The sequence below is a fragment of the Simochromis diagramma genome, unplaced genomic scaffold (assembly GCF_900408965.1).
Source record: "Simochromis diagramma unplaced genomic scaffold, fSimDia1.1 OVJJ01000327.1, whole genome shotgun sequence".
Lineage (NCBI taxonomy): Eukaryota > Metazoa > Chordata > Actinopteri > Cichliformes > Cichlidae > Simochromis > Simochromis diagramma.
Genome location: NW_024386768.1, coordinates 124,412 through 143,629, shown reverse-complemented (window position 1 = coordinate 143,629; position 19,218 = coordinate 124,412). Strand labels below are relative to the sequence as shown.

General features: G+C 47.6%; 2 protein-coding genes across 2 annotated transcripts; both read left to right on the top strand.

Annotated features, from left to right (window-relative positions):
- Nucleotides 1–709: 709 nt before the first annotated feature.
- Nucleotides 710–5,891, top strand: actr6 (actin related protein 6). Its single transcript, XM_040036993.1, has 11 exons — nt 710–942; nt 1,666–1,783; nt 1,863–1,931; nt 2,008–2,131; nt 2,299–2,434; nt 2,511–2,567; nt 3,645–3,743; nt 3,915–3,993; nt 4,159–4,330; nt 4,959–5,097; nt 5,234–5,891. The coding sequence occupies exons 1-11, from the start codon at nt 875–877 to the stop codon at nt 5,361–5,363; spliced, it is 1,191 nt and encodes a 396-aa protein (XP_039892927.1). The 5' UTR covers nt 710–874; the 3' UTR covers nt 5,364–5,891.
- A 288-nt stretch (nt 5,892–6,179) lies between these two features.
- LOC120736859 (L-fucose kinase) lies at nt 6,180–19,215 on the top strand. Its single transcript, XM_040037205.1, is given in 24 exon segments — nt 6,180–6,574; nt 10,177–10,328; nt 10,594–10,644; nt 10,712–10,837; nt 10,954–11,026; nt 11,162–11,259; nt 11,343–11,423; nt 11,672–11,791; nt 12,619–12,790; nt 12,865–12,971; nt 13,741–13,842; nt 14,011–14,184; nt 14,279–14,352; nt 15,121–15,262; nt 15,264–15,477; nt 15,617–15,851; nt 15,932–16,098; nt 16,174–16,401; nt 16,477–16,620; nt 16,691–16,810; nt 16,881–17,068; nt 17,878–17,977; nt 18,076–18,299; nt 18,964–19,215. Coding segments are annotated over 24 exon segments (3,249 nt in total). The 5' UTR covers nt 6,180–6,492; the 3' UTR covers nt 19,039–19,215.
- The last annotated feature ends 3 nt before the right edge of the window (nt 19,216–19,218 follow it).

Below are 19,218 nucleotides of genomic sequence, written 5' to 3'. Positions count from 1 at the left end.
AAACCCCTGTATTAGATGATGGAGCTGGCAGGCAGGAGGAAAAGAGAAAGACCTCAGAGAAGGTTCATGGATATAGTGACGGAGGACATGCAGAAGGTCAGAGTGACAGAGGAGGATGCTGGAACAGGAGGAGATGGTCCTCTGAGAAAACTAAAGGGAGCAGCTGAAAGCAAAAGAAGAAGAAAAAGATTTTTCTCTGTGATTGTGCAGATTTTAGAAACATTAAAAAATGTGGTGTGACTGACGACCCACTACATGGTTCCACTCACACCCAAGTTTGGAGGAGGGGTTCTTGTTGTGTTTGGGCGCGATATGCTCAGTTGATGTATGGAGGTGAATAAAGTTGGAGTGAAAAACTGGAGCTCCCGTGTCGTGTGTCCCAAGCCTCCATAGTGGCATGAAATGTAAATATTCAAATAAATTACATCAACATTATGCTGAAAGACAATAATTAACTAAATGCACTTAGTTTAAAGGAAAAGTCGTATTTGGGCGGTTATTTTGTTTATAACTTCCGATTAATGTCATTTAATTCCACTCTGAAGGGCAAAAGAGACAAAGTTAACGGAACCAAGGAGGGGGAACAATAGCAAGATGCTGTTTCCACCCGAACACTTTTCTAAAGCACAGTCAAAAACATTGTTTCTGATTGGCTGGTCGAGCTGCAAAGAAGCGTAAAGGCTAAGATGTGAAGATCTGATTGGCTGTCCATCCGCCACAAACCGAGAGGACGACAAATTTGATTGGCCGAAGGAGTTCGTAAAGTTCTAATGGCGGATTCTCGCTGAAAATGTGAAATGCGTTTTGTTTTTGTTTATTTCTGGGTTAATCTGAGTTTATAAATGCATTTAATGTGAGCAGTTCCGCCTCTGAAATGGCGACATTAGTTTTGGATAACGGAGCGTACACGGCGAAGATCGGATACAGCCAGGAGAAAGTCAGGTGAGATGTTAGCATGACAGCTAACGTTGCGGCTAATTAAAATAATAATAATTAAACTGAAGAGGCGTAAAAATAATTTAGACTTTAAGCGACCTAACCTCTGTGTAAAAAAAGTCAAACCCTGACGCCAGATTCTATTTAAAATCTCTCAGTTGAAGGAATAAAATGTATTTCATTAAAACGCTTTCTTATTTTTTCTTTATAGACCAAATATAAACTCTCAAAGTCATCTTATAAATGTATAACAGCTAAGCGTGTTATACATTTATAATAGTTTTTTTCAAGGTTTTCTTTATTAAGTTAACTCTTAGGGGAGGCTTATTTTTCCAGTGTGCGTCACGTAAAACAAAACCAATAAGAATTTACTCGAACTTTTGCATACAGCTGTACATGATGGCGAAGACAACACTCTGAATTTCATGAGGACAGTTTTGTTTCTAAAGCTATAATCCATGAGAGAATTGAGAAAAATATAAATTTGTACATATCTAAGAGAAAAAATGTACACATTTACAAGATAAGCAGATTTATAAGAAAAAACATGAAAATGTTTCAATGAACATTTGCAAATTTGGTGGGTGGAATGAAACAAACTGTCAAATTTATGAAGGGAAACAGCTGCAATAAAAACATTTAAAAAATTAGAGTAAAAATGAGCAAATGTATGAGAATAAAAAAATCATGTGGCGGCCCTGACGTGGACCTTCTCTCTGTCCCTCTCAGCGTCATCCCAAACTGCCAGTTTCGCTCGAAGACGTCCAGGTTAAAAACCTTCACTGCAAACCAGCTGGACGAGATCAAAGATCCTTCGGGGCTCTTCTACATCCTCCCCTTCCAGAAGGTGAAGTCACGTAAGGGTGAAGCAGCTTCGGCCTGACGTCAGACTGGCTCATTTCCACCGTTTCTCTTCGTGTCTTCAGGGTTACCTGGTGAACTGGGACGTCCAGAGGAAGGTGTGGGACCACCTGTTTGGAAAGGAGATGTTTAAGGTGACTCCACCCCTCATCGCTGTGGTGTGTTTGAGCTCCTCCTGTGGTGGAGGCTGACCCTGTTTTCTGGGTGCAGGTGGATTTTGCAGACACGAGCGTCGTCATCACCGAGCCCTACTTCAACTTCACCTCCATTCAAGAGTCCATGAACGAGATCCTGTTTGAGGAGTACCAGTTCCAGTCGGCACTCAGGATCAATGGTGAGTCCTCATCCTGTTAGATTTCCTGTTACTTTCAGAATAAAAGCCTGACATCTCGTTTTAGTAAGAGTGGCGCTCGTAAACTGTAAAAAACGGTAAAACTGAGCTGCTGATTTCGGGCAATCAGGGAAGCTTTCTTTGAATGATTTCCCACCTTGTTCCTCTAGCCGGCTCTCTTAGTGCTCATCACTACTTCCACACAAACCCCTCCGAGCTCTGCTGCATGGTGGTGGACACCGGGTTCTCCTTCACCCACATCGCCCCCTACTGCCGCAGCAGGAAAATGAAGGAGGGCATCCGCAGGTTAGATGACGTGACCCTGCAGACGCAGCAGAGATAACACCAACAGCAGCAACCTGATGCCTGTTTTTCCTTTTAGGATCAACGTGGGAGGGAAGCTGCTGACCAATCACCTGAAGGAGATCATCTCTTATCGGTGAGTCGTTGTGCTTTGTGGCGCCGGCACCTCGGCCGGAGTAACTCTGGGCTTTTATGGAACTGTTCTTTTTCTCGGGTGGAATAATTGTGACACAGACATCCTTAATGACACAGGTGTGAATTTATTTTCAATTTTCTCTGATCCACACTGTGTGTGTGTGTGTGTGTGTGTGTGTGTGTGTGTGTGCGTGTGTGTGTGCGTGTGTGTGTGTGTGTGTGTGTGCGTGTGTGTGTGTTTGCGCGTACGTGTGTGTGTGTGTGTTATCATCAAGCTAGAGTTCATGCTGGTTGGTTTCCTGCCTTTAAACACATTTTCAGCAGGGTTGAACTTGTAGCGTCTCTTCTGTTCTGCAGCTTAATGCTAAGCTGCTTTACCCAAAACCAGCTCTGATGTGTGTTTGGGGTCATTGTCCTGCTGGAACACTCGACTGTGTCCAGCTGCTGATCTGAGGTGTAATTGCAGATTTTGGAGTCCGTCCTCGTTCATCACTCCGGAACCACGGCCCAGAGCGTGATGCTGCCACCGCCATGCATCACAGCTGCAGTGTTCTCAGGGTTGAAAGCCTCACCTTTGCTCCTCCAATCAGCTCCATCTTTGTCTCGTCCGACCATCAAACTTTTCTCCAGAGGCCGTTTGGCTCGTCCATGTGCTGCAGATTTCAGTTGAGCTCGTTGATTTTGGAGCAGGAGCTTCTTTCTTGGTCCTTGGAGATGTGAGACTGGCTTCACTGTGGAAGTGACACTGGTGTTCCAGCAGATTCCAGTCCACAGCAGGCTTGATCCTGGGTGTTCCTGAACATCCTAACAGTTTCCTGTCATCTGAGGGGGGCAGTCTGGGTCTCTCCCAGACCTCAGTGGGGACAGATCTGAGTAACTTGTATTTCTGCGATCCTCGTGGAGTCCATCGCTGCCTCCGGTTCTGATTCGGCAATCCTCCTCTGAACAGGTGTTTAGTGTTCAGGTGACTCTTAGCTGATGACGGTCCAGCTGCAGCCGTATCACAGGAAGCTCGTCACACTCGTTCAGATTTAAAGAATTAAATAAAAAGTAAAATGATTCCTGTTTGTTTTTACAGTCAGCTGCATGTGATGGACGAGACTCACGTGATCAACCAGGTGAAGGAGGACGTGTGCTACGTCTCGCAGCAGTTCTACAAGGACATGGAGATCGCCCAGTAAGCAGCACGCTTTAGCCTGAGCTTCATATCCTGATCTGGGACTCTAAACAGTGTGACAGGGTTTCAGTGTTTTATCCTACGTTAACAGCTGGATTGTGAGTCCCTGTGTCAGAGTGTAAATGCACAGCAGCTGCTGGTTAACGCTGGACACCTGCTGTGGTTTGTCAGGGCCAAGGGCGAGGAGAACACGGCGATGAGGGATTACGTGCTTCCAGATTTCAGCTCCATTAAGAAAGGCTTCTGCAAGGTGAGAGACCCTCAGCAGGAGAGCTCGTGTTAACGCGCTGTCAGTGAGAACGTGTCGCTGCGATCCAGTCACGTGGCTTTGTCCTCATTTTGGCAGCATCTTCAGTGTGTGTGTGTGTGTGTGTGAATGACACATTCATGGCTCTCTGGTGTTTCTGCTCACCAGCCCCATGAGGAGATGGTCTTCAGTGGGAAGTACAAAACAGGAGAGCAGATCCTGAGGCTGGCCAACGAGCGCTTCGCCGTCCCCGAGATGCTCTTCCACCCGTCCGACATCGGGATCCAGGAGATGGGAATCCCAGAGGCCATCGTCCACTCGGTGGAGTCGCTGCCTGAAGGTCAGCGGCTGATCCACGGCGGCGTGCCGGGGTCACCGAAACACAGATTTATGAATGAAACGGATTCTGTGAGCTTAGAGAAGAAAACCCATCAGAGCCTGTCACTGATTTCTGAGTTTATAGCAGCAGAGACGAGGAGACAGCTTCCCTGTAACTTTAATCACGGAGACCTGTTGGCAGCGAGCCGACGGTTCGATTCCCAGCCTGCATGTTGGGCCTGCTCTCTTCCCACATTCCTGTCACATACACGACATATACAACTTCAATAATAATGCTAATAAATAAAATAATTTAACTATACAGTAATGTAATCATATAAAAGTATATTTAATCAAAACCACCAGACGTTCAGCTTCCTGTCCGTCGTCACTGTCGCTGTCCAATAAGAATCAAAATAAAGTGTAAACGTAAAATCTCATAATCCAAAATAAATCAAGTGTAGATGAACTACTCATCATTTTTCTGTCATAGAGCAGAATCTCGTTTCTGTTTTAAAGCTGCAGAGCAATAAAAACTGAATGTTACAGTTAAATAAAAAAGTACTCTGACACTTTTAAAGACGGCCTGCGGGTGGCGCTGTGAGGAACAGCAGCTCAGCGTTTTGGTAAACGTGTGAATCTGTCCTCAGAGATGCAGCCGCACTTCTACCGGAACGTCGTGCTGACCGGAGGGAACACGCTGTTTCCCGGCTTCAGAGAGCGGCTGGAGGCGGAGCTGCGGGCGCTGGTCCCCGCCCACCTGCCCGTGTCTGTTGTGTTTCCTGCAAAGTAAGTGCTCCTCATCCTCAGAGCCTCAAAATCTTCACGAAGTGGCGTTAGAGATGAGTAAACGTGGTTGGTTAGCTGACCTGCGGATGCTGCTGTCCGATGACGGAGACTTTAGCGCTGTGTTTGTGTCTCGCAGTCCCGTCTGTTACGCCTGGGAGGGCGGGAAGCTGCTGGCTCATAACCCCGACTATGACGAGATGGTGGTGATGCGGGAGGACTACGAGGAGAACGGGCACTGCATCTGCGAGGAGAAGTTCGACATTTAGGAGTTCAAACTGAGCAGAAACATCGATAGTGATGATTTGACTTATTCCACTTTCACACGTGTCCTGCTACTACGGCAACAGTGTGTGTAGAGTGTGGAGTCTGGGTGGGGCAGGTTTACAGGTGGGTGGAGACTGAGGGTCCCCAAACCTGCAGGTCTGGATGCTCCTTGGACGGCGGGCTCGGGGCATTCAAACCACTGCTGCTGTTCCTGACATTTATCCCCGAGAACCTGCAGCAGCCGCCTGCCTCCACCTCTGCTGGCTCAGTGGAGACGGAGGTGTGCCCGCCGCCGGGAGATCAAAGGCCCAGGGTCCAAGTCATGGCTCATAAATGTGATGTTTCAGCTCTTTATTTAAACTTGGGAATAAAAGTGAGTGAGCAGTCCCAGATAATCACTGAATGAATAAACTGAGTGGACGAGACATTAGTCAGAAAACTGTTTTTGTTTGTTTTTACAGTATTTTTAATGTTTGTGTTCTTTGTATGTAAATCTTAATTTGCATTTATTAAATACAATAATAAAAAAAACTTCAGTGTTCATTTTTGAGTGTTTTTTTTTTTTTTTTTATATATCTTTTGATATCTTGAATTGTTTAGAGGGTTTGGATTGAAACGGGTGCTCGGTTTTTACTCCAGGGTGTCCTGCGGTTTAAAGTGTTTCCTTTACTCCAAGTTTTACTTTTTTTTTCTTTGAAATATTATACATACACTAGTGGGGTTTTTGTTTTTTTTCTTTCAACTTCTATTGCCTGTATCATTAAAAGTAACCGCCGCACCGGGAGGTTCCAGTGTTGAAACCAAGCGCTACAGGTTGCTGCCTACGGAAGCCCGGGCGGTCAAACAGCGCAGAATTGCAGATGGCGGTCGCAGAGAGGAAACGGGTGTTTTAGTGAGACCAACTCCTCAGACGGGTTGGACCGGATACTCTCGCAGGGCTGACCTGTGCCTGTACCATAAAAGCCACTTTTATGACGTTTCAGCCTGAAGGTTTCAGCCTCAGGTGATCCTTCACGGACACCTGTTTAACCGGAACAGGTCTGGCTAGCCCCGCCCCTCCGGCGGCAGTGAGCCGTGCAGTAGCTGCTGTGGTAGCCTGGGTTAGCCCAGGTTAGCTGTGACCGTGTGAGGATGTCGGAGAGCTGCGGGTTCCGGTGGACCGTGGTGGTGCTGACGTGCCAGCATAAAGACAGCGTTTACGCGTTCCAGAGAGGTGAGGCGCATGCGCGCAGTACATGCTCTTTGAGCTTGAGTTACACCGAGCGGCCTGAGGGGGCGCTGGTGGACACTGATGAGGCCAGTTTATTAGGACTAATTTTAGAGATGTTGGACAAATGGAAGAAAGCAGTCTTACATATGTGTTTAATATGTGCATTGAAGGACATGTCCTGGTCAAAAATGACTCCAAGGTTCCTCACAGTGTTACTGGAGGCCAAGGTAATGCCATCCAGAGTAAGAATCTGGTCAGATACCATATCTCTAAGCTTTTCAGGGCCGAGTACAATAACCTCAGTGTGTTAAGAGGACTCTCCATTTACATGCACAAACTGGAGTCTATTAGATAGATATGATACAAACCACTGCAGCACAGTACCTGTAATACCTACAGCATGTTCTAATCGCTCTAATAGGATATTATGGTCGACAGTATCGAACGCTGCACTGAGGTCTAGCAGGACAAGCACAGAGATGAGTCCACTGTCAGAGGCCATAAGAAGATCATTTGTAACCTTCACTAAAGCTGTTTCTGTGCTGTGATGAGCTCTGAAGCCTGACTGAAACTCTTCAAATAAACCATTCCTCTGCAGATGATCTGTTAGCTGTTTGACAACTACTCTTTCAAGGATGTTTGATATGAAAGGAAGGTTGGAGATTGGCCTATAATTAGCTAAGACTGCTGGGTCTAGAGATGCTTTTTGAGTAAAGGTTTAACTACAGCTAGCTTGAAGGCCTGTGGTACATAGCCGATCATTAGAGATAGGTTGATCATATTTAAGATCGAAGCATTAATTAATGGCAGGACTTCTTTGAGCAGTTTTGTAGGAATGGGGTCTAAAAGACACGTTGATGGTTTGGAGGAAGTAATTATTGAAGTTAACTCAGAAAGATCAATTGGAGAAAAAGAGTCTAACTTAACATCAATGGTACTAAGAGTAGCTGTAGATAATATTACATCTGTGGGATGATTACTGGTAATTTTTTCTCTAATGATAAAAATTTTATTTGTGAAGAAGTTCATGAAGTCATTACTAGTTAACGTTAAAGGGATGGTCGGCTCAAAAGAGCTCTGACTGTTTGTCAGCCTGGCTACAGAGCTGAAGAGAAACCTGGGGTTGTTCTTATTTTCTTCAATCAGTGATGAAGATGTTCTGGCTTTGCGGAGAGCTTTCTTATAAAGCAGCAAACTATTTCTCCAGGCTAAATGATGATCCTCTGAATTTGTGACACGCCATTTCCTCTCCAGATTACGAGTCATCTGCTTTAGGCTACGGGTTTGAGAATTATACCACGGAGTCAGGTACTTCTGATTAGAGACCTTAGTTTTCACAGGAGCTACAGTATCCAGAGTCGTACGTAGTGAGGAGGTGAAATTATTAACAAGATAATCGACCTCTGTTGGGGTAGCGTTCAGATAGCTGCTCTGCTCTATGTTGGTACAGGGCATTGAAGATGATAACAGTGGGTGGATTATATTCTTAAACTTAGTTACAGCGCTTTCAGAAAGACATCTACTGTGATAAAGTCTACTCTCCACCGCTGTGTAATCAATTATTGTAAATGTAAATGTAAATAATCAGACAGGAGAGGGTTTTCAGGAAACACTGTTAAATGTTCAGTTTCTACGCCATATGTTAAAACAAGATCTAGAGTGTGATTAAAGTGGTGGGTGGGTTCTTTTACATTTTGAGAGAAACCAATTGAGTCTAATAACAGATTAAATGCCATGTTGAGGCTGTCATTTTTAGCATCTACATGGATGTTAAAATCACCCACAATAATTATTTTATCTGAGCTCAGAACTAAATCAGATAAAAAGTCTGAGAAATCCGACAGAAACTCTGTGTAAGGCCCAGGTGGACGATAGATGATAACAAGTAAGACTGGTTTCTGAGTTTCACAGCTGGGGTGGACGAGGCGAAGCATCAGGCTTTCAAATGAATTAAAAGTCTGTCTTGGTCTTTCATTAATTGATAGGCTGGTGTGAAAAATTGCTGCCACACCGCCCCCTCGGCCTGTGCTTCGAGGTTTCTGGTAGTTAGAATGACTCGGGGGTGTTGATTCATTTAAACTAACATAATCATCCTGCTGCAACCAGGTTTCTGTAAGGCAGAGTAAATCAATTTGTTGATCAATTATTAAGTCATGTACTAACAGAGACTTGGAGGAGAGAGACCTAATATTTAATAATCCACATTTCACTGTTTTACTCTTTGGTTCAGATGTGGATACTGTATTGTTCTTTCTTTGTAATTGTTTATGTTTAAGTTGTTGATGGTTTTTAGTTTGTTTTTGGTCTGTTTGGAAGCTGACACAGTCTCTATGGAGATGGGTTTTTGGGGGGGTAGCAGGAGGAGAGAAGCTGCAGAGAGGCGTGTAAGACTGCAACTCTGCTTCCTGGTCCCAACTCTGGATAGTCATATTTTGTGGGGTTTAATAAATTTGTCCATATTTCTAGAAATGAGAGCTGCTCCATCCAAAGTGGGATGGATGCCGTCTCTCCTAACAAGACCAGGTTTCCTCCAGAAGGTTTGCCAATTATCTATGAAGCCCACATCGTTTCTGGGACACCACTCAGACAGCCAGCAGTTTAAGGAGAACATGCGGCTAAACATGTCACTCCTGGTCTGATTGGGGAGGGGACCAGAGAAAACTACAGAGTCCGACATTGTTTTGGCAAAGTTGCACACCGATTCAATATTGATTTTAGTGACCTCCGATTGGCGTAACCGGGTGTCATTACTGCCGACGTGAATTATGATTTTACTGAATTTACGTTTACCCTTAGCCAGCAGTTTTAAATTTCCTTCAATCCGAATCAAAATCAGAAATACTTTATCCCGAAGGAAATGTGGCCCCTGTTAGTCAGCGCTGGTGGACACTGATAGTGCCAGTTTATTAGGAACAGACAGTGACTTTGTCCAGCTTGGGGGCGACCGTGGCTCAGGGGGTTGGGAAGCGTATCTGTAACTGGAAGGTCGCTGGTTCGATCCCCGGGCTCTCTGTCCTGGTCGTTGTGTCCTTGGGCAAGACACTTTACCCTACCGCCTACTGGTGTTGGCCAGAGGGGCCGATGGCGCGATATGGCAGCCTCGTCAGTCTGCCCCAGGGCAGCTGTGGCTACAACTGTAGCTGCCTCCACCAGTGTGTGAATGTGAGACTGAATGAATAGTGGTATTGTAAAGCGCTTTGGGTGCCTTGAAAAGCGCTATATAAATCCAATCCATTATTATTATTATTATTATTATTATTATTATTATTATTATTATTATTATTATGTCGCTGATCATTTATTGCCATACATAAAATGTTATTTTTTGCCTGTTGCCAAATATCCTAAAATTAGCTTGGTCATAGTTCAACGATAGTGTATTGATCTCAGTCAGCTGATCTAAACCTTTGCTGTTGCGTCCGAGCTGTGTTGGATAAATCTGAGCTGCAGTAGAGCCACTGAGGTGCAGCTGTTTGCTCTAAAATCATGCAACACCCACTCAGTTTATAGACTCCTTCTAAAGAGGTTTCTTTTGGAAATGTTCCTGCTTGCAGTGAGAGTTTGGCGTTGTTATGATCTCACTTCTACTTTTGTGTGTCCATCAGAGCTGGAGCTGAGGCAGCAGCGGGGTGTCCTCTCTGCGGGTGCGTTGGTTTTGACCGTCAGGGACCGCCAGGAGCCGCTGGGCAGCGGCGGGGCAACGCTGAACGCTCTGCTGGTGGCCGCGGAGCACCTGAGCAGCAGAGCCGGGCACACAGTGAGTCCTCAGCCGCTCTCCTTCACCTGATCCTTAGTGACCATGACCCTGCAAAAACCAGAGAACCCAAAGATGTGCCCGTTGTTTTGAACTAGAAAGCACATGATCTCCTCGGATCGTTTCTCTCTGCGTGATTCTCGGTTTAGAATAATCCTCCTTGGTCTTAGCTGTGTCTCAGTCTGAAACATGCTGCTTTAGCTCCTCCCACTGCAACAGGAGACAAACTGTCACACGTCCTTTATGCGATCACCTGTTTTTCTCTCAGGTGGTGACTGCCGATGTCCTGGATGACGCTTACATCCTCATCCTCCACACGGTGAGTCAGACAGCAGCGCCTCTCTGATGTTTTTGTGCCGCGGCTGATTTTTCCGATCGGTCCTCAGGGTCGGGACTTTCCCTGGAGCTCTTGCAGCCGAGCGTTCTGCTGGCTTCCTGAAGAGAAGCCCGATCAGAAGGTCCAGGCTCCAGTCTGCTGTCTGGATCTGCTGCTGGACCGCCTCAGCAACCAGGTGAGCTTCCACACCGTCCCCAGAAAGACCCTTTAAACGTGGGATGCTGCAGGGTTGTGTGTCGGGGCCACTTCAGTTTGCCTTGAATCGCTGAACACTGTTGTGTTTTCGTTCAGATCTGTCCCGGTTCTCCTCCCGGTGTTTGGGTCTGCAGCACCGACATGATCCTCGCCGTCCCTCCTGACTTTGGTAAGTGTGCCACACACAGTACTACTGCATGCTGGTAGAGCACAGTGAGAGGGTCGAAGCCCCGGTGATCCTGGAAACGTCATGAATTTAATCGAACCATCCCCCTCCTCCTCGTCGCGCTTTCGTGTTGGTCAGGTTTGTCCTGGGACGGATTCTCAGGTGTTCGGGTTTTGGCGTTACCTGGTGACGTCACCTATGCAGCCAATCATGGGGTCTACCTGTCCGACTCACAGGTGCTCACTTAGTTCATTCACACCTTTTTTCCACGTGCTCTCCTCTTTTCTCTTTTCAATATTTAAATGTTGTTTTCCGTCAGGGACGAGTCAGAGACATCATCTATCGAGGAACCAAAGAGCAGATCCAGCGCGCTGCAATGCCTGATGGGAAAGTGTCACTGGTGCGTCTTCTAGCTCAAATCAAACACACCTTTTAATTCTCCAGGAGAAGCCATTTAGGCTCAACTGAAACACATCACATAGTCACTGACAGATTCTCCACGGCCGAATACTTTAAGACTGATCATTTTATACTTTTAATCATTTTAATATAATTGTGATTTTTTTTTTAATGTCATTTTGAGCCTTTGTGTTTAATGATCACTCTGCACATGTTGGTTTATGCTCATGGTGAGGTGTGTGTCTGCAGGTGTCGGGTCTGGTCTTCTTCAGCAGGTCCGTGTCTGAGAAGTTACTGCAGACTCACGTCACGCCGCCTCTGGACGGCTGCACTTACCTGGGGCTGGACTCTGGAGCTCCGCCCCTCCAGGTACGTGTATTTGTCATCCAGGGAAGTTAGTCTGGAAGAGAACTAAGACTTGGAGATGTCATGATGAAGGATCAGAATTTCAAGTGGAAAAAAAAGATAAATACGAGAAAGTTGCTGAAGTTGTGTAATGGAAAGAAAAAATGTTTTTTGGATTAAAATAAATTAAATATATGAAATTAAACCCCAAATATATGATACATGAAACTATGAAAGTCCAAAACCCAAGCATTGATCTGATCTACAAAAAATAGATCAAAATATTATATATGATATTATATGTGTGTAAAAATGAAGTGAAATGATTTGTAATTAAAATAAAAAGTCAAAAAGTAAAAACAATCCTTTCACTAAATCGAGAAATATGAGTTTTAACAAAACAACTAAAGTTTGAGTTACGATGCTGATTTTATAAAGTGTGTGACTGTGAGTCCCGCCCACAGGACTAACATGACCTCTGACCTGTACTCGTTTACCCGAGATCATAATCCCGGTTTGAAACATCGACACTGAGCGGCGTCACCGTGGAGACGATGTTGGTCTTTTTGTAACGACTTTTGTTTGTCGGGCGAGTCGCAGTCATCGTCATGGCTACTAGACATCTAACCGTAGAAAGTTCAGATCCATCACGCGTGACGATGAGGCCCTCACACGACGAGACGTGCTGTGTTCGAGGCGTTACAGAGTTACCTGCTCCGACAGATGGCCGGCTGTAATTTAACGTCCTGTCGTCCATATTTAAAAGCAGCGGCACGAGCTGGAGCGATGAAGATTCCTGAGTTGTTTCCTGGTAGATGCTGATGTGACTCCTCGCTGTGGTTCCTCCTCAGGTGTCTCTCTTCCTGGACGTGTTAAAGTGTCTCTGCTCGGATGTGACTCGGGATCAGTTTGTGAGCGAGGAGCGAGCCGGCTGCAGTTCAGCGGTCGGGCTGCAGGGGGCGGTGGTGAGGAGCGGCAGGGCAGAGCTGTGGAGGATCCTGAGAGGAGCTCCGCTGAGTCTGGGTCAGTTTCTCCACCTCCTCCGTTCGCTCTTTCTTTATGCCGCCGTTGCCTGCTGACATGTCCTCGTTTCACAGTGTACGTCCCCGGCGGTCGCTACGACTACCTGACTCTGTCTGGGAAGGCGCACGTCGACCGACTGAGCCGCGATTGGACGGGGAGAAACACTCTCTCGCATATCCAGGTGATTGTTCCTGCCTCCATCCTTTATGTACAGTTTATGAATAATTGTGTAATTGGTGCTTGTTTTTGTGGTCATGTGAGAAACTAAGCGCTTCCCCGACTCCAGCTTTCCTATGTTGTCAAAATGAAATAAATACATCAGAAAATGACATGTGAATTCATTCAAACTGGAAATACATGTTAAACACATTAAAATATTTTTATATGTTAATTGCTTAAATGTGTCGTTAATTAATTAAACTACATTACGAAGTTTTGTAAAAACATGTAGTTATTTTACAGTTTGATGAATTATGTCACGTTCTCTGTCCTGCTGTGTGTCTCGAGCGTCTTTCAAAGCTTTTCTTTTAATGTTTTTATTTAAAGGGACAGTACATATGCACCTGTGACTTAATTTGAAATGCTATCTGGGATACCCGGTGTCCAAAGACTTCCCAGCAGAGGCTCTGCCACTCCATCAGGATATTATCTAGGATCTCTCTGAACTGCAAAATAATAATAAGTTTTCAAAATAAAACGACTTCATATTTTGAATTGTTTATTCTCTCGACCCTCCATACGTGATGTGGGATGATTTCTGACTGAAGGATGACAGCTTATTTCCACAGATTTGATCATCAGCGGAAAATTCACGGAGGGTTCATTTAGTGAGACAAATGTCACGCAAGCTCAGCGATGACTGCAGTTGATGTTGTGGCCACCAGAGGTCAGGCCTCCATTATTGATTAATCAACAAGCGTTTAACTCTGCTCCACTTCCTGTTTCATCAGAACGAGGACGTGTTGAGTGAAGGAGGTCGGGTGATCAATAGCGTTTTGGAGGGAGCCGTTTCCGTGGCTGCAGGAGCAGTGGTGCAACACTGCCACCTACAGGTGGGGAGGAGTTTCAGACCCAGACTGTATTCTGACTGCACTCTCCTGAGAGCTGAGTCTAGTATTTCCACACTGCATATTTCTCCAGACATGATGTTAGATCAGAAGCAGGAAGTCAGGTGTTTTTATGGAGACAACGTGTCAACATTTCCACCGTCTGACCGTCAGGGTCCTCTGGACGTCCCAACAGGCTGTCTGCTGTCGGGTCTCGAGCTGTCGACCTCACCAAGTGTCCGGCTCCTGCCTCTCAGCAGTGACATCATCATCCAGGGACATCGGATTGAGCTGGGGGAGCTGCAGCTGTACGTCTACACGGTGATGGGAGCGCACGACGACCTGGAGGTAAAACACAGGAGATCTTTATATTCTCCTGCGCCGCCTCCTCAGGGCGTATGTGGCGTTCCAGTGTTATCTGATCTCTCCTCCTCTTCCTCAGATCTCCTCTGACGACAGCAACGCTTCCTTCCTCAACCAGACGTGGAACAACTTCTACAGCAGGACGGGAATACAGTAAGACTCAGCACCTCTCACCCACAGCCGGTCCCTTAAACGGCTGCCCCCCCGAGCCGTTCTTTATCTTAAAATGTGGGGCGATCGTGGCTCAAGAGTTGGGAATTCGTCTTTTAATCAGAAGGTTGCCGGTTCGAACCCCGGCTTGAACAGTCTCGGTCGTTGTGTCCTTGGGCAAGACACTTCCCCCCGCTGCCTACTGGTGGCGCCAGTGTCCGGCAGCCTCGCCTCTGTCAGTTACAATGTAGCTGCCATCACCATCATTTACATTTTATGTAAATGAAACTGAATTTAAGTGAAATAAAAAGTTCTCCTGAATATGAAGAACTTCACAATAAAAGCCTCATTTAAAAATTCATAATTTATGCCTGTTCAACACTGGAAATTAATTGGAAATACATACAGGAAATGCTGAGATTTATAAAAAAAAAAAAAAAAAAGAATTAAAAAATACAAAAATATGATTGATTAGTCTAATCAAGAAAGAACTACAACTGTGGAGGTAAAAGAATTCCCACCTGACCAGATGTGCTTCATCTTTCCCTCCTCCTCCTCCCAACACTCACGTCGTGTCCTCGGCTGCACAGCTTCAGGTTTTAGTTCAGAAACAGTTAAACTTCCATCTGTTTGATGTAGTTTGAGCTGAGACTTCTGGATGGAAAACTTTTGTTTTTATGTCAGTATGTTAGTCATATTAATGACATCGTTGACCTCCTGAGCTCCACAAATGTCACATGTGTGTGGTTGTGTCTCTGTGCGTGTTCTCAGGTCGGAGGAGCTGTGGGTTCGAGGAGAACGGCGCTCCCTCCTGGAGGCTCGCCTCTTCCCAGTCCTCCACCCCAGAGGAGGTGCTGTGGGTCTAGAGGGAGGCGTGGCCTGGCTGCTGGGGGGGGGGCGGCTGCCTGGGAGGGTGGAGGGAGGCGTGGAGGCTTTCTTTGAAGGAGGTGCTGTTGCTCACCCACCAGGAGACGGAGCTACAGCGAAGGGAGGAGCTGCTGTTCCTGGTGGGAAGGCGGCGTGTGGCCGACGCCCTGAGGGGGCGCTTGGACGTCTGCCTGCTGCCTTGCTTCAGGGCCGCTGTGCTGGGAGGCCAGCAGGGGGCGCTGCTGGAAGCTCTGGACAGCAGTGAGTGTCCGCTCCTCTATGATGGGCCCATAGAAACAGCCAGTTTTGGCTCCTCCTTCTGTGTATCAAATAAGTTTTCTGATTGGCCAGTTTCAGGAAACTTGCTGAGGTTCCTTTGGTAATTCTAGTTTGTTTTCAGTTGCTGCAGGGAGCAATGAGCGGGGGGTGGAGCTCGGAGCAGATCTGGGCGTGGCTGCCCGCTGTCTCTCCTGCATCGCGGACGTGTTGGTGTGCATGGCCGGCGGGCGGGGAGGTCTGAGGAGCGGGCCAGCGGCTAATGAAGCCTGGAGCTCCGCCTACGCCATGTTGGAGGAGGGTGACCTGAGGGGCGGAGTCCACGCACTCACCGTGCAGCGGCAGCACTGGCTCAGCAGGTGGGCGCTGCACTGTTTGTGTCACATGGTCTGGCTGATAAAACGATGGTAAACGCCTTGGGTGTTGCTGCCTCCTACAGGCCTGATCTGCTGGTGCGGGCGGCGCGGCACTACGAAGGCGCCGGACAGGTGCTGTTACGGAAGGCTGTGATGTCATCTCAGAGATTCATCTCCATTGGACAGGGCAAAGTCCAGCCCCTTGGACAGTGGCAGGAAGTGGAGTGTCCAGCTAGGCTGGATTTAGCAGGTTATTGGATAAAGGTTCATGGTGCATTCAGGGGCAGTTGGTCCTTTAGACGCTGACCCTGTGTCTGTGTTTCAGGCGGCTGGAGTGACACTCCACCAATCGCATTCGAGCACGGGGGCTCCGTCACAAACGTTGCGGTGAAGGTCGACGGGAAGCGTCCTATTGGTGCTAGAGCACGTCGCATCTCTGAGCCCCGCCTCCTGCTGGTCAGCTACACTGGAGAGCGGAGCAGTGGGATTTCCACGGAGACGGCGTGCGACAGCCTGGATGACCTGAAAGATTACAGTCAGCCTCACGCTCCCGGTACATCGTTTACCGGCTAAACTGGGACAACAGGAAGGAAGTGGGAAGCTGACTGTGTGTGTCTGTGTGTTACAGGAGCGCTGCTGAAGGCGGTGTGTGTCTGTAGTGGGCTGGTGTCCCTGACCTCCCAGCATCCTCTGGGGCATCAGCTGATGGAGCGGTGGGGAGGAGGGGTGGAGCTCCACAGCTGGTCGGAGCTGCCGACGGGATCGGGATTGGGTGAGAAACAGGAAACAGAGCTTGTAGGTGATGGAGGAGTTCAGCACTTTGATTGGTCCTCTTTCTGCAGGTACCAGCAGCATCCTGGCGGGGGCGCTGTTGGCCGCGGTGTACAGGTGTACCAGGCGAACCTACGACACGGACTCCCTGATCCACGCCGTTTTGTACCTGGAGCAGATTCTTACCACAGGTTTGTCACGCCCTTCATCACTAAACACCTTCTCCTGCTCCTTCTCATCTTCCTCCTCCTCCTCCTGCAGGTGGAGGCTGGCAGGATCAGGTGGGCGGTCTGGTAGGCGGAGTAAAGGTGGGTCGATCCAGAGCATCCCTCCCCCTGCAGGTGCAGGTGGAGCGTCTCAGTCTTCCTGAGGAGTTCTCGCTTGCTCTGGAGCAGCACCTCCTGCTGGTCTACACCGGGAAGACCCGGCTGGCCCGAAATCTGCTGCAGGTGGGTACTTTCAGGATCAACCAATGAGACGCTCTCTGTGTACGAGCACGCTCCTTAATTCTGCTGCTTAAAAAACACTGGCAGCACCACGACGTGCGGCTCCTCAGGAGTTTTAAAGACAGGTTAGGAGCACTCCTTCCCCTCCTCACCCACTGACGGGGGAGAGAGGGGGAAGGAGCCTGCTTCCTGAAGTCCAGCCGTAGGATGGTTAAGCTCACATCTGTCCTCCACCCTCCTGTAATCATCCTGCTGCATGTACCTGGAGGCTGGAAATCACCTGTGCTGCTCAGACTGTGGTCCACCTGTCGGGTTGTCTGGCTGCACGTCTTTGTTCCCAGGACTGATCAGACATCACAATAATGACGACGATGATGATGATGATGATGATGATGGCATCCTCCACACTGATACAGGGCTGGTAGACAAACTGCAGCAGCTTCAGATGGCGGGTTGAGGTTTCCTGTCTCCAGAATCTCTGAAGGCGGAGCCATCAGGGGCAGCAGCTTGGCCTGGCTGGAGTCTGCACATCTCTCTCCCGAGGGGGATGGAGGTGCAGGCGAGGGTGGAGGTGGGGCTGTTGGAGTGGGCTCTCCTTTCTTTCCTGTCTGCTCCACTCTCAGCTCCTCTTTCATGTTAAAAAGTTAAAAACAAAAGTCGATTCATGAAGTCAAAGAGGAGAAAAGTGAAACCCGTCAAGGTAAAAACAAGCAGAGCGAATGTGACAAAACTCTGAGTAACAGAGAGCCGTCAGGGTTGGAATAAAGCTGCTGAGATGAAGATGGTGATGATGATGTGTGTCCTGCATGCAGGATGTGGTCCGCAGCTGGTACAGCCGCCTGCCGTCGATGGTGCAGAACGCCCAGCAGCTGGTGTGTAATTCAGAGGAGTGCGCTCGGGCCTGCGTGGACGGTGAGACGCTTCAGTGGGACATTTCCTACATTTCCCAGAATGCAGTGTGCCCAACGTCAGTGAGTTTCAGAAAGGCTAAATGACCACTTCCTCTACAGGTTCTCTGTCCAGGCTGGGGGAGTGTCTGGACCGCTCATGGCAGCAGAAGAAGCTGATGGCCCCGGGCTGCGAGCCAGCGTCAGTGCGCGCTATGATGGAGGCCCTGAGGCCGCTGGTCCTGGGCCAGAGTCTGGCCGGGGCCGGTGGCGGTGGCTTCCTTTACTTGCTGACTCGAGAGCCCCGACAGCGGGAGGCGGTGCTGCAGGTCCTCAACAACATGCCGGTAAGAATTGGTCAGGGTCAGAGGTCAAATTTATTCTATTCTATGAATAGAACAAACATAAATACAAGACCTGAGTCAGTGCTACGCTGTACGTTCATGTAATACCACTTTGAACCACAGGGCGGAGCAGCGAGTCCAACGTGTCTCCGTTTGATGTCGTTCAGCTTTAATAAACCCACACATTCACAGGTTCTCTTTACAGGAGACGGTATGGTTTGTTCAGCAAAGCTTTTACAAAAGCAGTTGACCTTTGACCTTTAGTCAGGAAAGATGACTTCACAACCCACTGGGGCCTCAAATAAACCCTGTCATTAGTTTTAAAGCTTAACTCAGGTTTAAAATCTTTAGTTCAAAACGTGTCAGAGCTGCTCCTGTAAAACAAAGTTTACAATGAGCTCAGTGTGGACTGATCTAGACAGTTTATTTTCTACTCTTGACTCTGGATGATGTCACAGAGAGGCGTCTAATCAGAAGAAGAAAGCTTAAAAAAAAAAAAAAAAAAAAAAAGCCTAAGGTGGGAGGAGCTAAATTGTCTTGTTTTCTACGGGGCTGGCGTGTGATACAGGGGGATTATTCCGAACTGTGGATCATGCTAAGCTGCTCTGGCGGAGCAGAGTAATTCCTGACCATCTGTCCTGTGTTGATGGTTTCTGGTGTGTTTCAGGGTCTGGGAGACTTCAGCGTCCACTCTGTGGAGCTGGACATGGACGGACTCGCAGTCCTTGCGCCGTTAACCTGAGAACGCTCATCGTTCCTCGGCTTCAATCACGAACAGTGATGAAGAGGAGACAAAGAAGAGCTGTGTTCAAAGTTTGTTCTGGTTTTGTAGGAATCTGATTTTATTAATCAAACTGATTAATCAGGAGCATTGATCTGTATTTCGGCAGAATAAATAAAAGCTCAGTTTTGGACTGTTTGA

Excerpts from the sequence above, each read along its gene's own strand:
- actr6 (XM_040036993.1), top strand. The coding sequence starts at position 875 with ATGGCGACATTAGTTTTGGATAACGGAGCGTACACGGCGAAGATCGGA. Across the intron at positions 943-1,665 it reads TACAGCCAGGAGAAAGTCAG|CGTCATCCCAAACTGCCAGT; the intron begins GTGAGATGTTAG and ends TGTCCCTCTCAG. Across the intron at positions 2,568-3,644 it reads AAGGAGATCATCTCTTATCG|TCAGCTGCATGTGATGGACG; the intron begins GTGAGTCGTTGT and ends TTGTTTTTACAG.